General features: G+C 50.5%; 1 protein-coding gene across 3 annotated transcripts in view; it reads left to right on the top strand.

The window, feature by feature from the left end:
- The window catches only part of LOC105469102 (sidekick cell adhesion molecule 2), a 309,641-nt gene that overhangs the window by 209,560 nt on the left and 73,241 nt on the right, over nucleotides 1-26,840 (top strand). For all 3 annotated transcript variants that reach the window (XM_071083534.1, XM_011719697.3, XM_011719696.3), the window contains 9 exons: nucleotides 1,422-1,538; nucleotides 3,531-3,698; nucleotides 4,604-4,706; nucleotides 11,167-11,343; nucleotides 11,734-11,870; nucleotides 12,814-12,961; nucleotides 16,416-16,556; nucleotides 19,894-20,075; nucleotides 21,140-21,255. In XM_071083534.1, coding sequence (XP_070939635.1) covers nucleotides 1,422-1,538; nucleotides 3,531-3,698; nucleotides 4,604-4,706; nucleotides 11,167-11,343; nucleotides 11,734-11,870; nucleotides 12,814-12,961; nucleotides 16,416-16,556; nucleotides 19,894-20,075; nucleotides 21,140-21,255 — 1,289 coding nt within the window. The remainder of the gene's footprint in view (nucleotides 1-1,421; nucleotides 1,539-3,530; nucleotides 3,699-4,603; nucleotides 4,707-11,166; nucleotides 11,344-11,733; nucleotides 11,871-12,813; nucleotides 12,962-16,415; nucleotides 16,557-19,893; nucleotides 20,076-21,139; nucleotides 21,256-26,840) is intronic.

Here is a 26,840-nt window from a genome sequence, read left to right as displayed (position 1 = left end):
CTGCAGCCCCGAGTCCAGAGCCCTGGAGGAAATCTCCAGTCCCTAGAAGTTCTCTCCAGTGTCCTGGGGCCCAGGTTAGGTTCACGGCTTCTTGAGAAAAGGAGCTATGAAACCAACCATGGGTACCAGCTCTGGCATTTCAACTGCCCCTGGGTTCCCAGGCAGAGCTGAAGTGACCCCATTCCAGAGGACCTGCTCATGTTTCCAAAGAAGAAAACTGGTGCTTTTCTCTTAGTTCTCCTGCTTGCAAATCCCTTTCTGCCCTTGGAGTCTCTGTCAGGGGTTGTCATAGTTGCCCTGGCCACTTCCTGGAGCTGTTTTAGCAGTCAAAGGTGATACTGTGGGCCGGGCGCAGTGGCTCACACCTGTAATCCCAGGACTTTGGGAGGTCAAGCGGGGTGGATCACTTGAGCCCAGGAGTTTGAGACCAGCCTGAGGAACACAGCGAAACCTCGTCTACCAAAAATGTAAAAAATTAGCCAGGCACGGTGGCACACACCTGTACTCTCAGCTACTTGGGATGCTGAAGTGGGAGGACCACTCAAGTCCAGGAGGCAGAGGTTGCAGTGAGCCACGATGTCACCACTGCACTCCAGCCTGTGTGACAGAGTGAGACCCTGTCTCAAAAAAAAAGCAGATGATACTGTGAGTGGCCCGTAAGCTCAAAGGTCTGTGTAAGTGCAAAGTACTGGTGGGCTCCTCAGGAAACACGGGGATGTTCAGGGGTCTCTTTCAGCTCCATAGTGTTCATCACCCAGACCCACAGAGGCCCCAGACAGGGCAGCTGTGGGGCAGAGAGCTTTTGGGTGTGCCCCAAAGGTGGCTACCAAGGGGCTGCTGTCTTGCTTCTGACTTCCAAGTACAGGTGAACTTAGCTCTGTTCCTGTGTCTGGCGAGCTCCTTCCTTGAGTGCTGGGATGAAGCAAGGGGAGCGCAGAACCAGGAGGCTGCTCCAACCCTAAACAGTGGCCACAGCCAAATGGAGGTCCTGGGGCAGGGCCACTTAGAAAGTGGCCAAGTCCCCCTCTTGACTGTGGCTGTTTTTCTTTTAAGAAGCCAGAGCCTTCCTTTCACTTTTGGCTTGTGAACCCCAATAACCTTGTCAGGGAGGATGTGAACTGCCTTCTGGGGTCTTCAGTTTCCCCCAAATGCAGGCCTGAGAATCCAAGCAGGGTAGGGACTGGTGTCACCTGGGTCCTTCCACAGGGCAGGTGACATAGGGGAGTCCTCATGGCCCCTCTGGGCTTCCTCCCAACACTGGGGCCCCATCAAGATGCCCACATCCTTCCTAGTGGAGGCCCCTGACCATGGGAGGCAGAGGATGAGGGCCTGGCCCTCGGTGGGCTTGGAGGCCCCTGGACCTCTGACTTGGGGGGCCAATCCCAGGGTGTGGCTAAAAGGCCCCAATTCTCTGTTTGCAGGCATCGCCCCTAACATCACCAGAGGCCCCCTGGACAGCACGGTGATCGACGGCATGTCAGTGGTGCTAGCATGTGAGACCTCGGGGGCGCCCCGACCAGCTATCACTTGGCAGAAAGGTAGATGGGACAGACCTTCCGAGTGTGGCTGTGTGACAGCCAGAACTAGGCTCTGGAGCCTGCCAGGATGGGTTCCCCATGTACACTTGTGAAGGTCGTACGCTGTACAGCCCAAGAGAGCATCTCTCGGCCGGGTGTGGTGGCTCATGCCTGTAAACCCAGCACCTTGGGAGGCCGAGGTGGGCAGATCACCCTGAGGTCAGGAATTCAAGACCAGCCTGGCCCAAAGTGGTGAAACCTCATCTCTACTAAAAATACCAAAATTAGCCGGGCATGGTGGCAGGTGCCTGTAATCCCAGCTACTCAGCGGGGCTAAGATAGGAGAATCGCTTGAACCCAGGAGGCAGAGGTTGCAATGAGCCGAGATTGTGCCATTGCACTCCAGCTTGGGAGAGAGAGCAAGACTCCATCTCAAAAAAAAAAAAAAAAAAAAAGAGCATCCCTCACATCCCAGCCTTGCCAGGCTCAAGGTCCAGCTCTTCATCTTCCAAGACCTGCCAGCTTGGTGAGCTACTCACTCTGAGCCTCAGGTTCCCCATCTGTAAACTGGTGACAGTACTATATATATACCCCAGGGTAATGTGAAGACTAGACTATAGCGTACACGTGAGGGGTTCACATTGTGCCTGGGAGGCTGGGAAGCCCAGGAAACAACAGGTGCTTGATGATGAATATTATTCTGGTGGTGGCTGCTGCCAGTCTCCTACCCTGGGCAGCTCAGAGGGCTCCAGACGGCGGGGCCAGCAGAGCCCAAGCCACCTCCGTTAAGTCCATCTGCCCTGTGTACTTCCTCTTCGTCTCTGTGCATGCACACTCACCTTCACAACTCTCCCCATGCACACACACATGCACACACACATGCATACACACGTACATACACATGTGCACACACACGTACAAACACAGTTGCTCCTTCACACCAGCAAGCCCCAGCTCAGAGGTGCCTCCTCCAAGGACTCACCCTGCCCCAGCCCCCAGCCCTCCCCTCCAGCCCTGCCTCCTTCACTCCCCTCCTTCTCACACACTCGATCATCGGCTTATTCACCTCGCTCATGGCCCGTCTCCCCGCAAAGTCAGGGGTGTCGGTTTTGTCCACTGCCATCTCCCAGGACCTAGAACAGAGTCTGGCACATGGTAGGCACTCAATAAACATTTATGGGGAAAATAGGGGCACAGCTAGGCACGTGCTTACACATGGAAATAAGCACACCCACCCAGCACGCTCAGTTCACGGTGCCTGCACGCAGATACAAACGGACACACGACCCCCGGCTGCACGCATGGAGATTCCCCTCCATACAGAGAGGGGCGTTTCTTTAAAATAGACATAGTCACAAAGACCTGCATTCCCAGGCTCACTCCTGCAGGTGTACTTGCACTCTCTCTTCCTGCCCCTCTTTCTCTGGCCAGGACTCTCCCAGGCTGGACCCCAGGCTCCCTCAGTCCCCCTGCAGAAGGAGGTCTGTCCTGACCAGAGCTGCTGCTGGGGGACACCGTGTCCCTCTCTACCCCACCCCCACTCCAGGCAGCTCCCGTCACTTCCCTTCACTCCCTTGAAGGTGACTCTCTCCAGAAGCATCCTGCCGCAGGACGCCCGTCGTCACCTTGTCAGAGCTGTCCCCCCTCCCAGCCCCCCCACCCAGGTGCCAGCTGCCTCTGAGGGCTGTGCTGGGCTGCTGCTCACCGTCATCAGGAAACTGTGCCCCCTTCTCTGGTGAAGGGCATGTGGTGTGGCGGGCACAGGAGCATCAGGGGACCTGGGCTCTAGGCTGCCTGCTCTGAGACCCTGTGCCCTCATGTCTGTCCCTAAGCCAGAAAGCTCTCCAGGTCTCTCAGCCCCTACCCCAGCCCCACCGCCATCTGTCCTCATTCCTTCCAGCATTTCCAGAGCCGGGGACCTGCGAGGAGACCACGCTGCTCTGGAACAGCAGGAGAGGGGCAGGGTGTGCCCTCGGGGGCTATAGGCTGACCCCCACCCTGTTTTGCCCTCAGGGGAGCGCATCTTGGCCAGTGGCTCCGTGCAGCTGCCTCGCTTTACGCCCCTGGAGTCGGGCAGCCTTCTCATCAGCCCCACACATATCTCCGATGCCGGGACCTACACCTGCCTGGCCACCAACTCTCGGGGGGTCGACGAGGCCTCAGCAGACCTAGTCGTTTGGGGTGAGTGTGCAGAGCCACAGGGCTTTAAACATTGGTGTGTGTGTGTGTGTGCATCTCTGTAGGTGCTGAGGACTCAGGACAGCTGTGGGGCACAGGCTCACACCACCAGTGTCTCCACCCCCAGTGCCTGTCCCAGTCAGGGCCCTTCTCATCAGAGGGACAGTGACAAAGTGATTCAGAGGCCAGGGACTAGAAAGCTTCTGCCAGTGATGCTATGCTTGGCCGACTTGAGAGAACACTGAGGTTATAGGAGAGTTGTCTTCATACATTTTAGGGCAGAAATTGGCAAATTTTTTCAAGAAAGGGCCAGATCATAAATATTGTGAGCTTTGTGGGCCAGACGGTCTCTGTCACAACAACTCAACTAGCTTCCGTTTTATCTAGAAAGCAGCCACAGACAATACGTCATCCAATGGGCGTGGCTGTGTTCCAGTAAGGGTGTATTTAGCCAAAAAGGCCACCTGCCGGATTTGGCCCCCAGCCTGTAGTTAGCGGACCCCTGCTGTAAGAGAGCTTCTCAGGCCACTTCCAACTTCGGATCCACACCCAGGATGCCTGTGGGCCACTTGTCTGGGCTGAGCCCCGGGGTCCTAGTGTGTGAAGCACTAGACTGGAAATCAGAAATCCCTATTTTTACTCTGGCTGGACCACTGATATGCTGAAAATAGGGCCCTGATCGTCCTTAGAGTTTGATCTCTCCATCCCATACATGGTTTGTGAGGGCAGAATTTAATGAGCCCCCACTATGATGTGGCTTCCGAGAATTAAAGTACCAGGGAGCTCACTGTTCTTTTTAACCATCTGGGGACTTTCGTATGGCACCTAGTCTCCCTTCATCCACCCGGAGTCCAGCCACACGGCCCCCACACCCCTTTTCACCATGCTGTGTCTGCTGTGTCTTTCAGCTCGGACCCGCATCACCAAGCCCCCGCAGGACCAGAGTGTCATCAAGGGCACCCAGGCCTCCATGGTGTGCGGAGTGAGCCACGACCCCCGAGTGACGGTCAGGTACTGGCTCTGCTGTTGACTCCAGGCAAGAGGGGAGGGGGAGCCTCTGGCAAGAGCTTGTAGCTGGGCGAGTGTCCACACCAGGGAGGTAAGAGCTGCACAGCCATGCCTTCTCCTGGGCAGTGGCATTTCCAGAGCTGAGTGCAGGGCTGAGAGGTAAGGGATATGAAATAAATACCTGGGAGCTGAGCTACCCTGAATTGAGTTAAGCCAGTTTCCAAGGCGGGAGGTAAAGAGGAAGGGGTGCAGAAAGATGAAGTAAGAGGAATGGGAGAGGGGGTGAGGGAAGGGAAAGGAAGAGGCTTGTGGGTTGGTGAGCATGGATGGCAGGGAGTTGCTGTCTCTGGCCCTGGACACCACCGCTAGTGTCCCCCAGCCTACCCCAAGTCTTTGGCCCTCTGGCCTCTGAATGGGCAGCAGAGGGGTCTGGGCAGGTGGATATGGGATCAGCTATAGGGGTGGGGCAGAAGATGACCCCTGGGGGGAACCTGCAAGAGAAGCACATGAGGGAAACTGACATCCAAACCGAGGTCACCCCACCATCTGCCACGGCCAAGCCGGGACCTTGGCAAAGGACTTGACCTCCAGGTAACTCAGTCCCGCTGTGGAAGCCACTAAAAGGGCTGGGAGGAGGCAGCCAAGAAAGGTATAAAAGCTGGGACCTCTCCCAAGCACCCGAACCAAACCCTACCCCCACCCCCAAGGCTTTGGAAGCTCAAACCAGGAGGAAATCGTCCCTGCCTTCTCTTCCTTGAGCTCCAGAATGCTGAGGGAAATGCAACTGCTTCCTTAGAAATAAATATTCCTTGCGTGTTGCTTCTCTATTTTATGAGCAATATCACTGTCAAAGCAACTGGCATCGAGGCTGGAAGGGGCCGGAGCTCCTGCACTGGGAGAAATGGCCTCCTCCTCCTCATGCCGGAGGCAGCTGCGTCCTGGGGCGCCATCTGGTGGTCTCTGGGCCTATGACAGTCTGTACAGCCACACCAAAAGAGACTCCGGGAGCCCAGGTTGATACAAGGGGCTCGGGGCCTTTGGCCAACGCCGATTCTCAGAGAACATATCGGCGGCCCCAGTTTGAGAAACAACTCATTAAGTGTTGACCACTTAAGACAGTCATCACGTGACGCTAGCACAAATGCAAAAATTTACGTAGATGTATTAATAGTTAGAAGATTGTTGACAGAGATTCCAGAATATGCTTATTTCTGGGTTTAATAGACTTTTCTTAAAAAATTAACATACCAACTGTAAAAAAGGTCCTGGGAGAAAACCCACATAGAATACTGCTGTGCATCTCGGGCCCATTCATTATGTAGTAGCTATACTTTTAGCATTCATTAATAGGGAAATTCTGAAATTCAGTACACTTTAAATCAGATTTTATTTATAAAAATGTCATCTTTATAAAGATGACTTATTTATAAAAGTGTCAACTTATATTTGAGAAAGACATACATTGTATTCATTTTCTAGACAATTACTGATGCATAATGGGATTCGGGGGCCTCTTGCCAAGTAACCTGCAGACCCACCCTAGGCCGTTCCAGTGACCTACAGGACAGAAATCCCTGTTCCAGGTTACTGAAGGGGGGTCCTCGCCTTAAATGGAATTAATCATCTAGGACCATCTTTTCAAGATGGGGGGTGGGGAGCAGAATCATCCCTTTGTCCCCCCCAAAATTGGCAACGTCTATGCCCAAGGCCACCCCAGCAGCTCCAACCCCAGTCTGTCTTCCTTGGACTGGGGGAACGGGGGCATCCCTTCTGCCCTCCGTCTTGAGGTAGGTCTTGGGGATGGAATGGGACCCAGACCTCAGCAAGTTTTAAAAAGCTCCCCAGGTGATTCTAATGTGTCACCAGGATTGAAAACCCTGTTCTATCTGCAAAACACAGCAGAGTTCCCTAAGCAGACTATTAGGTGGGTGCAAACGTAACTGCGGTTTTTGCCTTTGAAAGGAATGGTCAAAACTGCAATTACTTTTGCACCAACCTAATAGAAAGGATCTCAACAACCACATCAGACAGAAGTGGTGCCGCTGAACCCTGAGTGACACGTCCTCAGAGCAGAACCAGGTGCAGGGGTGACGACCTGAGCAGGTGCAGGGGTAAGGGCCTGGGCAGGTGCAGGTTTCCAGCATGAAAACCTCCAAAACAGTTCTAGAAAAAAAACACTTCTGGCCAGGCGCCATGGCTCACACCTGTAATCCCAGCACTTTGGGAGGCCGAGGTGGGTGGATCACGAGGTCAGGAGATCGAGACCATCCTGGCCAACATGGTGAAACCCCGTCTCTACTAAAAATACAAAAGAAAATTAGCTCAGCCTCCCAATGTGCTAGGATTACAGGCATGAGCCACCACGCCCAGCTGGATTTTGACCATTCTAATAGCTGTGCAGTGATATCTCATTGTTGTTTTAATTTGCGTTTTCCTAATGACATATGATGTACAACATCTTTTCATTTGCTTATTAATCTTCTGTGTACCTTCTTTGGTGAGGCATCTATCAATGACTATTTTTTAATCAGATTGTTTTCTTATTGCCCAGTTTTAAGAGTTCTTTGTAGATTTTGGATAGCAGTGCTTTATCAGAGATATCGTTTACAGGCTGGGCACAGTGGCTCACGCCTATAATCCCAACACTTTGGGAGGCCGAGGCGGGCTGATCACGAGGTCAGGAGATCGAGACCATCCTGGCTAACACGGTGAAACCCCATCTCTACTAAAAAGAAAAAAAAAAAAATTAGCTGAGCATGGTGGTGGGCACCTGTAGTCCCAGCTACTTGGGAGGCTGAGGCAGGAGAATGGCTTGAAGCCAGGAGGCGGAGCTTGCAGTGAGCGGAGATCGTGCCACTGCACTCCAGCCTGGGCGACAGAGCGAGACTCCGTCTCAAAAAAAAAAAAAAAGAGATATCGTTTACAAATATTTTCTTCTAGTGTGTGGCTTCTCTTTTTATTCTCTTGAAAGTGTCTATCGAAGAGCAGCAAAGTTTAATTTAATGAAATCCAGCTTATCTGTTCTTTCCTTCATGGATGGTGCTTTGGGTGTCGTATTTTAAAAGTCATTGTCAAACCCAAGGTCATCTAGATGTTCCCGTATTATCTTCTAGGAGTTTTATAGCTTTGCATTTCACATTTAGGTCTGGGATCCAATTTGAGTTAATTTTTGTGAAGGGTGTAAGATCTGTGTCTAGACTTTTTTCTTTTTTCTTTTTTCTTTTTTTTTGCATGTGGATGTCAAGGTTTTCCAGCACCATTTGTTGAAAAGTCTTCTTTTTTATTTTTGTCTTTTTGTTTTGTTTTGTTTTCACATAATTGATTTGTTGGAGAAACCAGGTTCTAGAAGACAGAGGTCAGCAATCTTTGCTGTAAAGGACCAAAAAGTATACATTTAGGCTTTACGAGAGCCATATGGTCTTGTCATGACTACTCAACTCTGTTTATAGTGCTAAAGCAGCCATATATAAACAGGCACTACATAAACAGATGGGCATGTCTGTGTTCTAATAAAACTTTATTTACACAAACAGGCAGCAGGCCACAGTTTGTTGATCTTGCTATGGAATATTCAACATCCTGGATTTGCCTGGCTGCTTTCTCACAGTGTTGTGAACCTGTTTTTCTATCCCCTGTATTTCTAATTTGATTGCAGTAACTGCTAATTAGATTCACGTTCAGTTGTTTTGGCACAAATACTTCACCGGCAATGATCTCTGCTTCCTAAAGCACCACATTCTGAAGCAAAGAATGTGTGTTTGCCATAGGCTATTTCCTACATGGGAATTACTCTCTGCAACTGAATTTGCATTTAAGTAAAATTCTGCCCATCCTGTGAGTGCTGCTGGCAAGTCCTTTCTAAATAAAGAGATGAATTTGAAGGTGATTACTGTTGTTGATTTGTAAATAGGTATAAGCCTTAAAAATTAACTCAACAATTTCACTGCTGAGAATTTGTCCTTGAGGAAGTGATTTGGAACGGTTGTAAACATTTTGCCGTAAGGACCACAGCTTTAACTATAATATTGGAAAACAAGGAGCTAAACTGGATGTCCAACATTATGGGATCGGCTAAATTACAAAGCAGCTGTACTGAAACATTGTGCATCCAATAAAAAATCATGGTGTGGAAATGTCACATCAAAAAGAGTTTATGATATTTTTATTGAGTCAAAAAGCAGCTTTAAAAACAGGATGACTGGCCAAGCATTGTGGCTCAAGCCTGTAATCCCAGCACTTTGGGAGGCTGAGGTGGGTGGGTCACTTGAGGTCAGGAGTTGGAGGCCAGCCCGGCCAACATGGAGAAACCCCGTCTCTACTAAAAATAAAAATAAAAAAAAAACTTAGCCCAGCGTGGTGGCACAGGCCTTTAATCACAGCTACCAAGGAGGTTGAGGCAGGAGAATCACTTGAACCCAGGAGGCGGAGGTTGCAGTGAGCCAAGATCATGCCACTGTACTCCAGCCTGGGTGACAGACTGAGACTGTGTCTCAAAAAGAATAAAAGAAAATAAAAAATAAAAACAGGATGGCTGAATAGATTGCTATATACCATTCATGTAAATATACTGTATCATTTAAAATGTATAACAATGGCTAACTTTTACTGACCGCTTGCCATGGTTCAGGCACTACTCTATTTTATATCAGCTCGTACAATCCTCACAGCAGTGCAGTGAGGTGGGTGGTGTTAGTTTCCTTATATTACAGGTGAGGAAACTGAGGCCCAGTAAGGTTAAATAAACTCACCCAAGGCCAGGCGCAGTGGCTCACGCCTGTAATCCCAGCACTTTGGGAGGCTGAGGCAGGTGGATCACTTGAGGTCAGGAGTTAGAGTCCAGCCTGGCCAACATGGTGAAACCCCATCTCTACTAAAAATACAAAAATTCGCTGGGCGTGGTAGTGCTTGCCTGTAGTCCTAGCAACTTGGGAGGCTGAGGCACGAAAATCACTTGAGCCTGGGAGGTGGATGTTGCAGTGAGTCAAGACTGCACCACAGCACTCCAGCCTGGGCGACAGAGCCAGACTCTGTCTAAAATAAATAAATTCATTAATAAATGAGCTCACCCAAAATCACAAAGCTGGAAAGTAGCAAAGCCAGCCTTTGGCCTGAGAGTCTGACTCCTGAGTGTAGCAGCGCTGCCGTGCACTGCCTGTCCGGGCAGGGAAGGAGGGTCTGGAAGATAGGCACGCACTCAAATGTTAATCATGGTTCCCCATTATCGGAAAACTTTTGAGTTTTCTTTTTCTTTTCCTTTCTTTTTTTCTTTCTTACCTGTACTTTTTACTTTTCTGTTAGTTCTGCTTCCGTTTTTTGTGGGGGCTTTTTTTGGTTTTTTTGAGACGGAGTTTTGCTGTGTCGCCCAGGCTGGAGTTCAGTGGCACCATCTCAGCTCCCTGGAACCTCCACTTCCTGGGTTCAGGTGATTCTCGTGCCTCAGTCTCAAGAGTAGCTGCGATTACAAGCAGTGGCCACCACGCCCGGCAAATTTCTGTATTTTTAGTAGAGACAGGGTTTTGCCATGTTGGCCAGACCGGTCTCAAACTCCTGACCTCAGGTGATCCACCCACCTTGGCCTCCCAAAGTGCTGGGATTACCTGTGTGAGCCACCACACCCAGCCTGTTTCAGCTTTTGAAACTTAGGTTAAAAATATTATACATTCATTCTCCGTAGTTATCTGACATTCCGTAAACCCAGATAGTCCTGGGAGCCAGCAGCTCAGGCCCCCACCCTGTACCCCAGTTGACCGGGGCTATTTGCAAGGCACCTCAGCCACCACCAGGTTCCTCACACTTCTGCTGAGAACCAAGGCCAACCTTCCCTGGGGTCACTGCATGGCATCCTGCCCCCCAGGGCTGGCACTCCCTGCATGTGGATGACAATGATAATGGTTCTATTTCCTCAAGAACAAATCCAGAGAAGATTTTTTTTATTGTCAGGCACTGGTGCGTGTGTAATTTCTCAAGCCCCGTTTGTATTGACTGACCGAAGCTAAAGTGATTTTTTGGACACTAAAGTCAATTTGTCACACTGATGCATTGATATCATGATTCCCCTCGTAAAACTAATTCCAAAATGTAGTCTACGCGGAAACTTGAATTCCTTTTTCCAGCTGTAATCTTTTAACCTCTTCAGAAGAATACCTTTCACTGGGTGTTTTGCAGTCGCTTCTGGCCAGAAGCAACAACGCTTTGACCGACCTGAACTGAAGGTATAAAGACTGATAATGACTGACTGTGTTCACTCTCCCGGACACAGCACCCTCCCCGCAGGAACGATGGGCTTCCAGGCTGCCTGGCCTTCAACAGTCCTGCTTCCCCATCCCAGTGTCCTGCCTGGCTGTTGCCTGCAATGGTCCTCTGCCCAGCTTTGGAGCTATTTTCTCGGGACAAGCTTCAGGCTGAGCCCACTCCCGAGGCACCTTCCTCTCCCTCTGTACTTACGGGTTCTTCTTACTCTTAGGTACATCTGGGAGAAGGACGGGGCCACCCTGGGCGTGGAGAGCAATCCCCGTATCCGCCTGGACAGAAACGGCTCCCTGCACATCTCACAGACGTGGTCGGGAGACATCGGCACGTACACCTGCCGGGTGATCTCAGCGGGGGGCAACGACTCTCGCAGTGCCCACCTGCGAGTCAGGTAAGGGCAGCCCTCCCAGGCCCGGGCAGAGGAGGTCCAAGCAACGGCAACTGGGAGGCTCAGAGCCAGCCAAGTCCCTTTGGTCAGATCCCCAGGCCACACGTGACATGAACTGTTCAGCTTTGCTCAGGACACACCCCCAGCATCCTTCCAGACCTTTCTTTCAGTTAGGACCCCTGTCAAGAACTGGGGTATATGAGGATGGCTTTAGCCGGAGGGCTCTGATTCCAGAGAGAAAAATCTCCAGGTAGATGGCCCGAAGGCCACATTTTATGTCTGAGCATGAGCAATCACGGAAGCACAAGGCGCATACAACCTGTGTCTACAGTGCCCCTGTCAGCTGCCTGCGGACCACACAGGGATGCCTGACCATGTGTTTCTCTCCTCCAGGCAACTGCCCCACGCACCTGAGCACCCAGTGGCCACTCTCAGCACCGTGGAAAGACGAGCCATCAACCTGACGTGGACCAAGCCCTTTGACGGCAACAGCCCCCTGCTCCGCTACGTCCTGGAGATGTCGGAGAACAGTAAGGTTCCTGTGGTCACCTCCAGCACCCCCTGCCCAAGCTTGGACTTAGGAGTCAGCCCTGGGCTGGGGTCCCAGCTCTCCTGCTTCCTAGTTCCGGGCCTTTGAGCAGAGTCCTCCCTCTGGCAGCCTCAGCTTCCCCATCTCTGAAGAAAACACAGGCATCTGCCGGTCAGGCCCTGTTACAGTTGAAAGAGATGATGCACAAGAGGTGCTTAACTCAGGGCCTGGCACAGCAGAAGCTGCAAAGAAAATGGTCAGTATTTATTATTTATTTATTTATGTATGTATTCCCCAAGTCAAATTAGCAGGCATCATTTGAATTGCATTTTATTTATTTGTATTTATTTATTTTTGAGATGGAGTTTCACACTTGTCACCCAGGCTGGAGTGCAATGGTGCCATCTCAGCTCCCTGCAACCTCCACCTCCCAGGTTCAGGTGATTCTCCTGTCTCAGCCTCCCAAGTAGTTGGGATTACAGGCATACATCGTCACGCCCAGCTAATTTTGTATTTTTAGTAGAGATGGGGTTTCATCGTGTTGGTCAGGCTGGTCTCAAACTCCTGACCTCAGGTGATCTGCCCACCTCAGCCTCCCAAAGTGCTGGGATTACAGATGTGAGCCACCATACCCAGCCTGAATGGCATTTTAAACACAGCTTGCCTAGAGCTTATCAATTTGTGGGGGGTAGTGGGGGAGACGAAGGCATCTCAGTTCCCATGAGCCCTTACTTTGCTCCGGCACCCCCCATCCTCTCCTCCCCCAGGGTCGTGTGAGCTAATGGGACCTAGAAAAATGGCATGGCGGGCCACTCCTGGACCAAGCTGGGGAGGCTGTCTCTTGCCAGCCCCAATGAGGCTGGACCCTGCTGGGAGTGGGGAGTAAGAAGCACGCCCCATCCCACCCAAGATGCCCACGTCTGCCCCACTCACTGTCCCTGCAGATGCCCCCTGGACTATACTCCTGGCCAGTGTGGACCCCAAAGCTACCTCAGTGACAGTCAAGGGCCTGGTTCCTGCACGCTCCTACCAGTTCCGTCTTTGTGCCGTCAACGACGTGGGGAAAGGACAGTTCAGCAAAGACACCGAGAGGTGAGGGCAGCGGGCGCTCTACAGGGGCGTCACCGAGACTCCAACAGGGAGGGGCTGCAGCCGAAACCCATGTGGCAGATTCTGGCTCAGCTTCTCTTGGCCCTCTCTAGTCTTCCTCCTCTGTAGAAAGAGAGTGCAATCCTGGTGAGCACCTCGCCAGGATGTTGCAAGGGTTAAATGGGGTGATGTGAGTACGGCGCTGGGGAACGCGGTGAGCACCAGCCAAATGTAGTCATCCCGGTTACTGGGAGCTGTGCAAGCTCAAAGGCTCACTTTCTTCCGTTCTACATCTGCATGGGCTACTATCCTACTCTCGTTGTTAAATGGATGCAAAATTCCAGAGAGATACAGTATCTACACAGATCTCCATAGCCACATGTTGCACGACGCCAGGCCCTGCTAGGGTTCCCACAAAGCTTTTTTAAAATGATGGAAATTGCTGGGCGTGGTGGCTCACGCCTGTAATCCCAGCACGTCAGGAGGCTGAGGCAGGCAGATCACCTAAGGTCAGGAGTTCAAAACCAGCCTGGCCAACACAGCAAAACCACGTCTCTACTGAAAATATGAAAATTATCTGGGCGTGGTGGTGGGCACCTGTAATCCCAGCTACTTGGGAGGCTGAGGCATGAGAATCGCTTGAATCTGGGAGGCAGAGGTTGCAGTGAGCCGAGATCCAGCCTGGGTGACAGAGCAAGACTCTGTCTCAAAAAAACAGAAGGAAATTGAGTAAAAACAGCAGGTACTTCATATAAAAACATCACACAGGCCGGGCGCGGTGGTTCAAGCTGTAATCCCAGCACTTTGGGGGGCTGAGGCAGGCGGATCACGAGGTCAGGAGATCGAGACCATCCTGGCTAACATGGTGAAACCCTGTCTCTACTAAAAAAATACAAAAAACTAGCCGGGCATGGTGGCGGCACCTGTAGTCCCAGCTACACGGGAGGCTGAGGCAGGAGAATGGTGTAAACCCGGGAGGCGGAGCTTGCAGTGAGCTGAGATCCTGCCACTGCACTCCAGCCTGGGCGACAGAGCAAGACTCCGTCTCAAAAAAAAAAAAAATCACACAGTGATACCCATCTGTGTAGAAGGAGAATTCTATCCTCTCCAGCTCCGTAGAACAAGCAGCCACTTCTAGCAAGAAAGATGTCAAGGGAGAGGTCAGAACAACCATGATACAAATCACATGTGCAAAGCTGTGCACTTGGCTCTTTAAAAGACGCCTGGGGCTTAAATCAATCCTGGTCGTTTTGCCACAGTTGCAATAAGCTTCGGTCTCTCTGGCTTGTACTAGGATAGCACCACTGGCGTCAAGACACTCTCACAGGAGGGAGCAGTAGCAAGTGGCAGCCCATGTGGAGAGCAGTTACAGGAGGATTTACATATTCACTGTTTACTGAGCAGCTACTGTGTGCCATGCCATGTTTGGACCACTGGAGAGGGGAATGAACAGACACAGCCCCAGCCCATCTGGAGATACAAAATCCCAACAACAGAGAGGCTGAAAGCTGCAGCTACCCTGCAGTTTCTCCTTCCCTGCGGCTGTACCACATCACACTGATTCACCTTCCTCATGTGCCTTCATGCTAACGGCCCTGAGTCACCAAGGAAAAGGCTAAATCCTCACACTTGTAATCCTAGCACTTTGGGAGGCCAAGTGGGGGCGGATCACTTGAGGTCAGGAGTTCGAGACCAGCCTGGCCAACATGGTAAAACCCCATCTCAAAATACAAAAATTAGCTGGGCGTGGCGGCACGTGCTTGTAATCCCAGCTACTCAGGAGGCTGAGGCAGGAGAATCACTGGAACCCAGGAGGCAGAGTTTGCAGTGAGCTGAGATCGTGCCACCGCACTCCAGCCTAGGAGACAAGCGTGAAACCCTGTCTGAAAAACAAAAAAGAAAAAGGTCAAATCACTCTTACCCCAGCCTCTACAAAAACATGGGAGCAGACCAGGCATGGTGGCTCATGCCTGTAATCCCAGCACTTTGGGAGGCTGAGGCAGGTGGATCATCTAAGGTCAGGAGTTTGAAACCAGCCTGGCCAACATGGCGAAACCCCGTCTCTACTAAAAATATAAAAATTAGCTAGGCCTCGCAGTGGCTCACGCCTGTAATCCCAGCACTTTGGGAGGCCAAAGCGGGCGCATCACGAGGTCAGGAGATTGAGACCATCCTGGTTAATACAGTGAAACACCGTCTCTACTAAAAATACAAAAAAAAAAAAAATTAGCCAGGCGTGGTGATGGGCACCTGTAGTCCCAGCTACTCCAGAGGCTGAGGCAGGAGAATGGCGTGAACCCAGGAGGCGGAGCTTGCAGTGAGCTGAGATCACCCCTCTGCACTCTATCCAGCCTGGGCGACAGAGTGAGACTCCGACTCAAAAAAAAAAAAAAAAAAAAATTAGCCAGGCTTGGTGGCAGGCACCTATAATCCCAGCTATCCTCGGGGCTGAGGAAGTAGAATCGCTTGTACTCGGGAGGCGGAGGTTGCAGTGAGCTGAGATCATGCCACTGCACTCCAACCTCGGCGAAATAGCAAAACTGTCTCAAATAAAACATGGGAGCGAGCGGCATGCTTAGAAAAGCCATCCATCAAAAAGCAAAAACATAAACAAAAAGGGAAAGACATCGATCAAAAACAATTGACTTTTGTTTGGAATGGACACGTGTCCGTGATGTGAAAAGTACACTTAGGCAGAACACAGCGTCCCCCAGCAATGCCGGAGAAAGACATGCTGTCGTGCTTGGCTCCGGAAGCAGAGTGGGTGCCCTTGGCTCTCACCCCCATATGCCATGCCTGCCCTGCTTCCGCCCGGGGCTCAGCTGACTAGCAGAGGAGGCCTAGTTAAAGTATACCAGCAGCTGGTCACTGGGATGTGACCAACACTTCTGCTTCTAGAATGCTTGGACACTCATGACCTCATCAGCCCCAACAGCAGCTTCTTTGACAAATAGGAAACTGAAACTTACACCCCTCAACAGCACCAAAAACATGTACATTAGTTCTTTCTGTTACCAGGCTGGAGTGCAGCGATACAAACACAGCTCACTGCAGCCTCAACCTCCTGGGCTCAAGCCATCCTCCCACCTCAACCTCCCAGGTATTTAGGTGCAAGTCACCACGCTGGATTTTTTTTTTTTTTTTTTTTTTTTTTTTTGGTAGAGACAGTGTCTTGCCATGTTGCCCCGGCTGGTCTTGAACTCTGGCCCTCAAGTGATCCTCTTGCCTCAGCCTCCCAAAGTGCTGGGATTACAGGCATGAGCCACAGCATCTGGCCTTACAGTTTTTAAAAGACAAACATATATATATGTCTCAGGTTAGGTGACTTGCCCAAATGCACACAGTAGTTGTACAGAATTATCCAGTGTCAGAGCAGGCCAGGGTTCAGCCTCCTCATATCCCATTAAACTCCTGTGTTTGACTCCAAAACTAAGAGCATTGGTGTTTTGTGATCCAGGGTCTCCCTCCCCGAGGAGCCCCCCACGGCCCCTCCACAGAACGTCATTGCCAGCGGTCGAACCAACCAGTCCATCATGATCCAGTGGCAGCCGCCTCCTGAGAGCCACCAGAACGGGATTCTCAAGGGCTACATCATCAGGTGGGTGTCCACCCTGGGGACAGGAGCCCAGTCCCAAGGGGAAAGGCATGGGGGAAGATCGGGAGTGGACTGGAAAACAGTGCAAATTTATGGCAGGCCCTTTGCCATCTAGCAAGGACCAGGCAACAGGAAGTGCCTACACAATGATAGGAAGGATTTCGGTTAGACACCTAGCAGAACTTCCAGCAGCAAGACCCCTGGACACCAGCAGGAATGCTTGAGAGGGGAATCTGTATGGGCTGACATAGGAACAGGCCTACAAGGAGACAAGAGAAGAAGGAAGTAACTATCCGAGGGGCAACCCTCTGGGAAGCCGCGAATATTCCATCACAGGCCAGAATTCTCTTGACCCGTGAGTGGAGAAACCAGCTACCAGCTGGCCGAAGAATTGATGGAAAAGTGAAAGTTCTTTCTTTGGTTATTACTGGAAATGAAGCCCAGTTATACGGACCCTTATCTTTGCATTTGACTGAGGGACTTAACCTAAATGAGAGTCATTAAGGGTCACTAAAATGTGGCATTCATAAGTTCAAATTCATAAGTTATTTGAGGTTACTGAGAACTCTCATTGATATTCCAGATTTTGGCTGCAAAATGCTACGCAACTTGCAACTTCGTGTATCTCATTCCTGCACGTACACACCCTCACAGTGGCTTAACTGCTCCGTATTGGTTAATTTTGTCGTGGGTTTTCCACTAATCCTGAAGGGCAGTGGTTCTCAAAGTGTGGTCCCAGCACCCATAGCATCAGCGTCACCTGAGAACTGGTCAGAAATGCAAATTATCAAGTTTCTCCAAGACCTACCAAACCAGAAACTTTAAGGAGAGGCTCAGAAAACTTTGCTTTTAAAAAAGTCTTCCAGGCCAGGCACGGTGGCTCACGCCTGTAATCCTGGCATTTTGGGAGGCCAAGGTGGGTGGATCACAGGGTCAGGAGATTGAGACCATCCTGGCCAACATGGTGAAACCCCGTCTCTACTAAAAATGCAAAAATTAGTTGGGCGTGGTGGCACACGCCTGTAGTCCCAGCTAGTCAGGAGGCTGAGGCAGGAGAATCACTTGAACCCAGGAGGCGGAGGTTGCAGTGAGCCGAGATTGCGCCACTGCACTCCAGCCTGGGCAACACAGTGAGACTCTATCTTGAAAAAAAAAAAAAAAAAGTCATCTAGATGACTTTGATGCATCTTGAGGTTTAGAGAAGCAGTGTTTTAGGGCATTGTAATGCATTGGCATGCTTTTGAGGTCCTTAATTTTCCAATAATTAGATGCTGAATTATATATGCACTGTGTTTCTCAAATGAGTGATCCATCCTTTGTGTCTGACCCCCAGAATTTGCTTGGACACATTCACTTCTTTAGTGCCGTGAGTTCTTTTTGCCAGTGGAGGTAGAAATGAGTCAAGTAGGTAGCCCGGGTATTTCATCCACCTGGGCAAGTAACTGTCAGAAGAGGGAGCCTGTATCCTAGAGAGGGAAAGAAAATGAGCCCAGGCTTCAGGGACAGCTGTCCTGTCCATGACCCCTCAAAGGCTGAGACCTGTGAGATCTGCCCTGTGACCTCTCAGTGCCCCTAATTAGCAATCCTCCCCCCTCAAAAAGAATAGTCCAGACACATCTCCTAGACCTCTGCTACCCAGTAAGGTAACCATTAGTCAGCTCTGGCTACGTAAACTACAGTCGACCCTTGAACAATGTGGGGGCTAGGGGTACTGACCCCCACACAGTTGATAATCCATGTATAATTTTTTTTTTTTTTTTGAGACAGGGTCTCACTCCATTGCCCAGGCTGGTGTGCAGTGGCTCAATCTCAGCTCACTGCATGCAACCTCTGCCTCCCAGTTTCAAGCAATTCTTCTGCCTCAGCCTCCCGAGTAGCTGGGATTAGAGGTGCCCACTATCACGCCTGGCTAATTTTTTCTTTTTTCTTTTTTTTTTTTTTTTTGAGATGGAGTCTCACTGTCACCCGCTGGAGTGCAGTGGCGTAATCTCAGCTCACTGCAACCTCCACCTCCTGGGCTCAAGTGATCCTCCTGCCTCAGCCTCCCGAGTAGCTGGGACTACAGGTGTGGGCCACCACATCTGGTTAATTTTTTATTTTTAGTAGAGACAGGATTTCACCTTTTTGGTCAGGCTGGTCTCGGACTCCTGACCTTGAGTGATCCACCCGCCTGGGCCTCCCAAAATGCTGGGATTATAGGCACGAGCCCCCATGCCCAGCCCAATCCACATATAATTTTTGACTCCCCAAAAACTTAAATACTAATAGCCTACTACTGGCCAGAAGCCACACCTATAACAAAACAGTCGATTAACACATATATTTTTATGCATTTATGATATAACTTTTTCTTAATTTTTTCAATATTTCTAGGCTATGTGGTTCATCTGCGAGTTTTTTCAAATTGTCACAAATCTCTAAAACTTTTTCTGATATGTTTATTTTTAAAACTCTGTGTAGCTGGGCATGGTGGCTGACACCTGTAATCCCAGCTCTTTGGGAGGCCAAGATGAGTGGATCATGAGGTCAGGAGTTTGAGACTAGCCTGGCCAGCATGATGAAACCCCGTCTCTACTAAAAATACAAAAAATAAGCCAGGCATGGGAGTGCATGCCTGTAGTCCCAGCTACTCGGGAGGCTGAGGCAGGAGAATTGCTTGAACCCAGCAGATGGAGGTTGCAGTGAGCCAAGATCGTGCCATAGCACTCCAGCCTGGGTGACAGAACGAGATTCCATCTCAAAAAACAACAACAACAACAACAACAAACTCTGTGTATATATGAACCTGCACAGTTCCAACCTGTGTTGTTCAAGGGTCAACTATAAGCAAAACTAAATCAAATTCTAATTCAGGCCAGGGCTCAGGCCTGTAACCCCAGCACTTTGGTAGGCAGATCACCTGAGGTCAGGAGTTTGGGACCATCCTGGCCAACATGGTGAAACCCCGTCTCTACTAAAAATACAAAAATTAGCAGATGTGGTAGCACATGCCTGTAATCCCAGCTACTCGGGAGGCTGAGGCAGGAGAATTACTTGAATCTGGGAGGCAGAGGTTGCAGTGAGCCGAGATCACACCACTGCACTCCAGCCTGGGTGACAGAACAAGACTCCGTCTCAAAAAAAAAAAAAAAAATTGAATTCATTTCCTCGGTTGCACTAACCACATTTCAAGTGCTCAGCAGCTGCATGTGCTGGCAGGCACCCTGTCGGACAGCACAGATGCAGAGCACTTCCGCCACCACCGGAAGTCCTGTTGGACAGCACTGCTCCAGACAATTTCCTGGGCATGAGGCCAAGCAAGCTGACTTTGACTCCACTGTGCCTCGCCTCTTCCCCTCAGGTACTGCCTGGCCGGGCTGCCCGTGGGGTACCAGTTTAAGAACATCACGGATGCTGATGTAAACAACCTGCTGCTGGAGGACCTCATCATTTGGACCAACTATGAGATCGAGGTGGCTGCTTACAACAGCGCTGGGCTGGGCGTCTACAGCAGTAAAGTCACCGAGTGGACGCTGCAGGGAGGTAGGTAGAGACTGTGGCCTCAGACCAGACGCAGTGGCTCATGTGTTTAATCCTAGCACTTTGAGAGGTCAAGACGGGAGGACTGCTCAAACCCAGGAGTTTTAAACCAGCCTGGGCAACATAGGGAGACTCCGTCACTACAAAAAGTGAAAACAATTAGCTGGGTGTGGTGGCATGCTACATGCTATGGTGGCACAGCTACTCAGGAGGCTGTGGCAGGTGGATCGCTTGGGTCCAGGAGTTTGAGGCTAACCTAGCCAACATAGTGAGACCCTGTCTCTACAAAAAATGAGCAGAACTAGCTGGGTGTGGTGGTACATGCCTGTGGTCCCAGCTACTTGGGAGGCTGAGGCGGGAGGATTGCTTGAGCCTGGGGAAGTTAAGGCTGCAAAGAGCTGAGATCATGCCACTGCGCTTCAGCCTAGGTGACAAAGTGAGACTCTGTCTCAAAAAAAAAAAAAAAAAAAAAAAAAGTGAAAGGAAATGAAAAGAGACTATGGCCTCAGAGGATCAGGTGCTTCCCCATCTACCAGTCCCACGCCTGTTGGGTACTGTGCCTGTCCAGGCCTGAGAGCCTTGGCTGTGTGGCCTGTTCTCACCAGGCCCCCGCTATTGCACTCTGGGACTGGAATCACCACCCCAGGCCAAGCTACCCCACAGGGTGGGAGGACTGAGGGGAAGAGGAAGAGGAGGCTGGCTTGGACATGGTGAAGGGCAGAGGCTCCAGGCATACAAGGACCTTCTGTGAATTTCATGTTCAGTAGATCATGAAACAGCTTAATTTTAGCATTCCACCTGAAAGCCAGGCCAGAGCATTTTTCATCCGCACCCCTTTTATTTACCAGTACCCTGTGAGGTGGGTCAGGCAAGTTTTATTAAACGCAAACTAATTCACAGAGACTGTGAAGGCCTCTTAAGTCTACACAGCGAAGGAGGAGTGGGGGTGGAGTAGGGGGGTGCAAGGCAGAGGCTATAGCCCCCACCCCTGCATTTTCTCTACTGAACTGAGCAAGAGAGACTGACTGGGCCCCCTCCACCCCACCCTGTTCTCTCATCTCCTCTAGTTCCCACAGTCCCTCCGGGCAATGTGCACGCAGAAGCCACCAATTCCACGACCATCCGCTTCACCTGGAACGCCCCCAGTCCCCAGTTCATCAATGGCATCAACCAGGGCTACAAGGTACATGCAGCCCCTCCTAACCCAAGAGGAGGCCCTAAGGTCTTCTGGGGGAGGTTGGGAGAGGGGACAGAGTGGGCAAGAGGAAATTCCCCTTCTGTTTCTGAAGTCGTTGGCTCGAGTCAAGCTAGGGACACACATTAGAGGAAAAGAGCTCCAGGCCTTCCACAAGGCTACATGCGGGCCACAGGAAGTGGAGACACTGCCCTGACTGACACTCAGTGCCGCGGTCCTTCCCAGCAAGACTGGGTTACACACAAAACCGAGGTTATTTCAGGCTCAGAAACACCTGGTGTAGGGGCCAGGCACAGTGGCTCACGTCTGTAATCCCAGCACTTTGGGAGGCCGAGGCAGGCAGCTCACCTGAGGTCAGGAGTTCAAGACCAGCCTGGCCAACATGGTGAAACTCCATCTCTACTAAAAATACAAAAATTAGTTGGGCGTGGTGGCAGGGGCGCCTGTAATCCCAGCTACTCGGGAGGCTGAGGCAGGAGAATCACTTGAATCTGGGAGGCAGAGATTGCAGTGAGCCGAGATTGCAGCCATTGTACTCCAGCCCGGGCAACAGAACGAAACTCCATCTCAAAAAAAAAAAAGAGAGAGAAAAATAAAGAAAAAGAAACACCTGGTGTAGCCATGGCCCCATGAGAAAAATCCACCATTCACTTCTTACCAGGGCTCTTGTGGGCTTCACGCTCGAACATATCCCCAGGCTGCGCTCGACTCCAGGTAGTGTGTGGTTAAGGGCACAGGATTAGGACTCAGACAGACTTGGGTTAAAGTCCCAGCTCTGCCTCTTGCTGGCGACCTGCACGTGTTCTTTAACATGTCTCAGCTTCCGTCCTTCGATCAATATTTATTGAGCAGCTACTCTGTGCACTGCTCGCACGGCTGAATAACTAAAATAAACTCAGTTTTCTCATTTGCAAATGAAGATGATAATAATATCCACTCCTTGGAGTTGTGTGAGGATTAAGTGAGATAATATTTCTAATTTGTTCAGCACAATGACGAACACATGATAAGCACTCGGAAAGTGATTTTAGTAGTCGTAGAAATGCATTTGGGCTGCTGTAACCAAGTACCACAGACTGGATTGCTTAAAGCAACAGTCCTCAACCTTTTTGGCACCAGGGACCAGTTTCATGGAAGACAATTTTTCCACGGACTGGGGAGGGGGGAGGGATGGTTTCGGGATGATTCAAGCACATGACATTATTGTGAACTTTATTTCTATTACTATCACATTGTAATACATAATGAAATAACTGTACAACTCACCACAGTGTAGAATCCGTGGGAGCCCTGAGCTTGTTTTCCCACCACTAGATGGTCCCATCTGGGGGTGATGGGAGACAGTGACAGATCATTAGGCATTAGATTCTCATAAGGAGTACGCAGCCTAGATCCCTCACATCCGCAGTTCACAGTAGGGTTCACGCTCCTATGAGAATCGAATGCTGCCACTGACGGGAGGCGGAGTTTAGGTGGTAATGTGAGCACTGGGGAGCAGCTGTAAGTACAGATGAAGCTTCACTTTCTTGCCTGCTGCTCACTTCCTGCTGTGCAGCCTGGTTCCCAATAGACCACAGACTGGTACCTGGTGGTCAGTGGGAGATTGGGGAACCCTGGCTTAAACAACAGAAATTTACTTTTGCACGGTTCGGGGGGGTAGAAGTACGAGATTACGGTGTGGGTAGGGTTGGTTTCCTCTGAGGCCTCTCTCCTTGACTTCTAGGTGTCTGTCTTCACTCTGTGTCTGTGTCCAAAGAGATATTGGCTCACTGCAACCTCCGCCTCCCAGGTTCAAGCAATTCTCTTGCCTCGGCCTCCCAAGTAGCTGGGACTACAGGCATGCACCACCACGTCCAGCTAATTTTTTTGTATTTTTAATAGAGATGGGGTTTCGCTATGTTGGGCAGGCTGGTCCCAGAATCCCAACCTCAAGTAATTCACCCGCTTCAGCATCCCAGAGTGCTGGGATTACGGGCATGAGCCACCGAGCCTGGCATAAATGTCCTCTTCTTATAGGGACCCCAGTCAGTCACACTGGATTAGGGCCCACACTAATGACCTCATTTAACTACCTCTTTAACAATTCTGTCTCCAAATACAGTCAGATTTTGGGGTGCTGGGGATTAGAATTTAAACATGCAGATTTTGCAGACACAACTCAGCCCATAACAAATAATAATAGTAATAATAGCAGTAGACCAGGCGTGGTGGCTCATGCCTATAATCCTAGCACTTTGGGAGTCCAAGGCAGGTGGATTACCTGAGGTTGGGAATTCAAGACCAGCCTGGCCAACATGGTGAAATCCCATCTCTACTAAAAAAAAAAAATACATATATATACAAAAATTAACTGGGCATGGTGGCGCGTGCCTGTAGTCCCAGCTATTCAGGAGACTGAGGCAGGGTAATTACTTGAACCTGGGAGGCAGAGGTTGCGATGAGCTGAGATTGTGCCACTGCACTCCAGCGAGACTCTGACAAACAAAAAAAAAAAAATAGCAGTAGTAATAGTAGTAGTAGTGCATTTGCTCTCCTTCTAACTGCGCTAAAAGTCAGGATTTCTCAGTCATCCCATCCTGGAACACAGACCTCAGAGCCCAGGCCCGGTTCTCTCGTGTCATTCCACGTGGGCCCTGTGCCTGTCCTCCCCACGGAGGACTGAAGACACAGCACAGCGTGGGGGAGCCACACTATGTTTTAAAGGGGTAGGACCTGCCCCCAGCAATGTGGAGCAGATGGAAGGATGCCGTCCACTCCCTCCAGATGTGGGAGAGGAGGCAGAGCATTTGAGGGGAGGCCAGCTGTGAAGAGGAGAGCACTGCAGGCCCTGAGCTTCAGCCCAGGGAACACATGACCTCGAGGTGACCGCTGACACATCCCGAAGGTTCCCGCAGCCCTCTGCATCGTGCTTGCCGCAACTGAGATTAATTCTAGGACTCGCTGCCTTAGCGGTTCTTCCTCCAAGGTGGGGGAGGCTGGACAAGAAGGGACTGGGATGAAATCATGAAGAGGAATTTCTGCTAGTGTTGCAAGCAAACAAAGGAGGGATGGTCCAGAACTGGATCTGACCCAGCTTCACTCTGGCCTTGGGCCTCTCGGTCCCGGGAAGGCAGTGAACCCAAGGCCGAGCAGAGCTTCGCAGGGCAGGGGGCAGCAGCTGAATGCTTGGAGCACTCACTGCTGGAAAACTCTCCTAATTGGGACCCTGGGGAGAGGCAGGGGAAGGAAGGGGAGGCCGGCATTGCTGAAGAGCGGAGGAGCTGAACTGGGAACAATTAACTTCTTGCTGCCAATTCTAAGCACAAGTTTTATTCTACATATGGGAGAGCTGAGCTACAAACTTTTAAGGCAAACAGCTCCCCCGAGGGCCAGGAAGGCCAGCACAATTAGGGCAGTGGCCCGTGGTGACCCGGAGCAAGAGGAGGCGGCAGAGGCCACTGAATTCCCAGGTCCAGTCAGTGCCCAGCCCTCAGTAGCTACTCGATAAAGGTCAGCGGGAGTGAATTGTCCAGATGTTTTGAGCACAGGAATTGGTGGAACAATAAGAAGGGCTCACACTTATGGGGCACTTTCTCTGGGCCAGGCAGTACACTAAATGCTGCGCTCACATTTATCTTTCTTGCAAGCAGCACAGGGACTCTAAGAAGCAGCATTATCGGCCGGGCGCGTGGCTCACACCTGGAATCCTAGCATTTTGGGAGGCTGAGGCAGGCAGATCACTTGGGGTCAGGAGTTTGAAAACAGTCTGCCAATATGGTGAAACCTCGTCTCTACTGAAAATACAAAAATTAGCCAGGTGTGATGGCAGACATCTCTAATCCCAGCTGCAGACATAGGAGACTGAGGCAGGAGAATCGCTTGAACCCAAGAGGCAGAGGTTGCAGTGAGCTGAGATCATGACACTGTGCTCCAGCCTGGGAGACAGAGCTAGACTCCGTCTCAAGAAAAAAAAAAAAAGGAATATTATCATCACACCATTTTACAGAGGAAGAAACTGAGGCACCAGAGGGAAGTTCCTTGTTCAAGGTCAAACACAGTGACAAGGTCAATGCAAAGCTCAGATTCAAACCAGAGCCTTCACTTTTCCTTACATTAAAAAGAAAATATCGGGCTGGGCACCGTGGCTCACGCCTGTAATCCCAACACTTTGGGAGGCCAAGGCAGGGGGATCCCTTGAGCCCAGGAGTTTGAGACCAGCCTGGGCAACATGGCAAGACCCCATCTTTACACACACAAAAAGTTAGTCAGGTATGGTATTGAGTGCCTGTGATCACAGCTACTCAGGAGGCTAAGATGGGAGGATTGTTTGAGACCAGGATTCAAGGCTGCAGTGAGGTGAAACCACGCCACTGCACTCCAGCCCAAGTGACAGAGCGAGACCCTGTGTCAAGAAAAGAAAGACAGAGACAGAGAGACAGAAAGAGAGAGAATGTGTTATTTTTAATTGTAGATAACATTTTCAATACCAATGAATAAAAGCAGGTATTATTTTTCCTCTGCTTCTTTAGCCTTCAGCATATCACAAGGAGAAAAAAGCAGTGTTTGTCCCTTGTATACCTCCAGTGAGAATGAATATTTTTCCCCTTTTGGTTTTCTTCTTTCTTTCTTTATTTTATTTTATTTTTTTTTTGAGATGGAGTTTCACTCTTGTTGCCCAGGCTGGAACGTGATGACATCATCTCAGCTCACCACAACCTCTGCCTCCTGGGTTCAAGCGATTCTTGTGCCTCAGCCTCCCGAGTAGCTGGGATTACAGGCATGTACCACCACACTCAGTTATTTATTTATTTATTTTTTTAAGACAGAGTCTTGCTCTGTCACCCAGGTTGGAGTGCAGTGGCGCAATCTTGGCTCACTACAACCTCTGCCTCCTGGGCTCAAGCGATTCTCTTACTTCAGCCTCCCGAGTAGCTGGGACTACAGGCATACGCCACCATGCCTGGATAATTTTTGTATTTTCAGTAGACACAGGGTTTCACCACGTTGGCCAGGCTGGTCTTGAACTCCTGACCTCAAATGATCCACCCACCTTGGCCTCCCAGAGTGCTGGGATTACAGACATGAGCCACCGTACCCAGCTGCCCCCGTTTTAATTGTGAAAATTTTTGAACATCCACCCAAATAGAGAAAAGACTGCAGTGAGGCCAGGCGCAGTGGCTCAAGCCTGTAATCCCAGCACTTTGGGAGGCCAAGGCGGGCGGATCACAAGGTCAGGAGATCGAGACCATCCTGGCTAACACGGTAAAACCCCGTCTCTACTAAAAAATACAGAAAGCTAGCTGGGCGAGGTGGCGGGCGCCTGTAGTCCCAGCTACTCGGGAGGCTGAGGCAGGAGAATGGCATAAACCCGGGAGGCAGAGCTTGCAGTGAGCTGAGATCCGGCCACTGCACTCCAGCCTGGGCGACAGAGCGAGACTCTGTCTCAAAAAAAAAAAAAAAAAAAAAAAGACTGCAGTGAACGCCTATAGCCCCATTCCCAGCTTTAACAACGCCCAACTCACAGCCAGGTATGTTCCATCTCTGCCCTGACCCTCTGCCTCTCCCCTGGAACATTTTGAAGCAAATCCCAGGCA

Source organism: Macaca nemestrina, chromosome 17, assembly GCF_043159975.1.
Source record: "Macaca nemestrina isolate mMacNem1 chromosome 17, mMacNem.hap1, whole genome shotgun sequence".
NCBI classification, from domain to species: Eukaryota; Metazoa; Chordata; class Mammalia; order Primates; family Cercopithecidae; genus Macaca; species Macaca nemestrina.
The sequence above is the reverse complement of the archived record's forward strand: the minus strand, read 5'-3'. Positions and strand labels throughout refer to the sequence as shown.